Here is a 1,404-nt window from a genome sequence, read left to right as displayed (position 1 = left end):
GAGGAGCAGGTGAGGCCGACGCGGGGCTGGATTCTGGGTTGGTCGTGCATGGGGTGGGCTCAGCCTCTAATGGGGAGCCCCCCAAGGATGCTGGCACTGCCGTGGGGTAACTGGTTATCTGCTCTGGCCACTGCTTGGCCCTGGGCTCCCTGGCTCTGCTGTGTGTCTCCCGGGGAGGGGGACACAGCCCAGATGGCTGGAGATCGGAGAGGGGGATGCTGAGTGGGAAGCAGCCTGGGCTCCCCACCAATGTCAGGGCTCTCTTGGCCATCAGGTTCGCTCGCTGGAGGCCCACATGTACCCTGAGAAGCTGAAGGTGATTGCTCAGCAAGTGCAGCTCCAGCAGCAGCAGGAGCAGGTGAGGTTGCTGCACCAGGAGAAGCTGGAGCGCGAGCAGCAGATCCGAACCCAGGTGAGTGCACCGAGGCCATGTCTCAGCCCACCCTGGCCGTAGCCCACGTCTGGGGGCACCCTGGTAGCTTTCCACCTCCTGAAAGGCGCAGTGGTGAAGTAGTAGGGGGGTTGGGGTGATTTGACGATGTGCCTGGCACCTCTCGTGGGCTAGCTGGGTAGGACGGTGACGTCACAGGAAAGCTCTCAGCCTCAGGTGACTGGGAAAGGCTCACACAGCTCGGTCCCTCAGTGCTCAGAGGGGCTGCACTCGTGGGCACCCCGTGTTTCAGGGGCGAGGATCATGCCAGTGGTCACAACGGTGTCACTGCCAGCAGCCGACGCTGGGTCACACTCCTCGTGCTGGAGGCCAACCCCATCTCTAGGGGTTCACGTCTCATGGAGGTTGGCTCTCACTGGTTTTTGGGGACTCCGAAAGAGCTCCCTGCGCCCCATCAAGGGTGGGAAAGAGAGAGCGGGTACGCTGGCAGGCGGCGCTGCCGGGCAGACACAGCAGGACTTGCGAGGATGGGAGCCTTCAGCCTCTTCCCCCTGCACAGTCAAATTTGCCAACAGTGGGGGGAGCTTTAGGGCAGCTTGTGCTGAACTAGCGTGATGCTGGTCCTCCTCGCTGCTGCCCTCGAGCTCAGCCCGGGGCCTCGCTGGCCTGGGGAGCTTCAGAGGGAGGGAGAAAATCCAGCTTCCTCCCTGCTTTGGGTTGTGCGGAGCTGCGTTCCCGCAGGATCCCTGCTGGCCGCCTCCCGGGGAAGTTCAGCCTATTTTTAGGTGAACTCTCCTTAGCCTCCTGCTAGGGCGGATCTTCCCATCCGCTGTTTTAACAAGGATCTTGAGGGGTGCGGCGGGTTCCCAGCTCTGCGGGTTGGGGCAGCAGGAGGGCTGGCGCTTGCCTCTCCTGGCTTAAAAGCCCAAACCTTTTCCCTTTCAGGATATGGGGAATCTCTCCCGTTCTGCTCTGCCAAAGTCACCAAGCCAACAGCTGGCATCTTCTCCCAT

General features: G+C 62.0%; 1 protein-coding gene across 1 annotated transcript in view; it reads left to right on the top strand.

Annotated features, from left to right (window-relative positions):
- The window catches only part of TFAP4 (transcription factor AP-4 (activating enhancer binding protein 4)), a gene marked incomplete at both ends in the record, with an annotated part of 1,735 nt that extends 1,323 nt beyond the window's left edge, over nt 1-412 (top strand). The window contains 1 exon segment of the mRNA XM_009868035.1: nt 210-412. Coding sequence (XP_009866337.1) covers nt 210-412 — 203 coding nt within the window.
- Nucleotides 413-1,404: the final 992 nt, after the last annotated feature.

This window comes from Apaloderma vittatum, unplaced genomic scaffold, assembly GCF_000703405.1.
Source record: "Apaloderma vittatum isolate BGI_N311 unplaced genomic scaffold, ASM70340v1 scaffold27214, whole genome shotgun sequence".
In the NCBI taxonomy this organism is placed as follows: domain Eukaryota; kingdom Metazoa; phylum Chordata; class Aves; order Trogoniformes; family Trogonidae; genus Apaloderma; species Apaloderma vittatum.
Note: the sequence above shows the minus strand (reverse complement) of the source record. Positions and strands in the feature narration are given on the sequence as shown.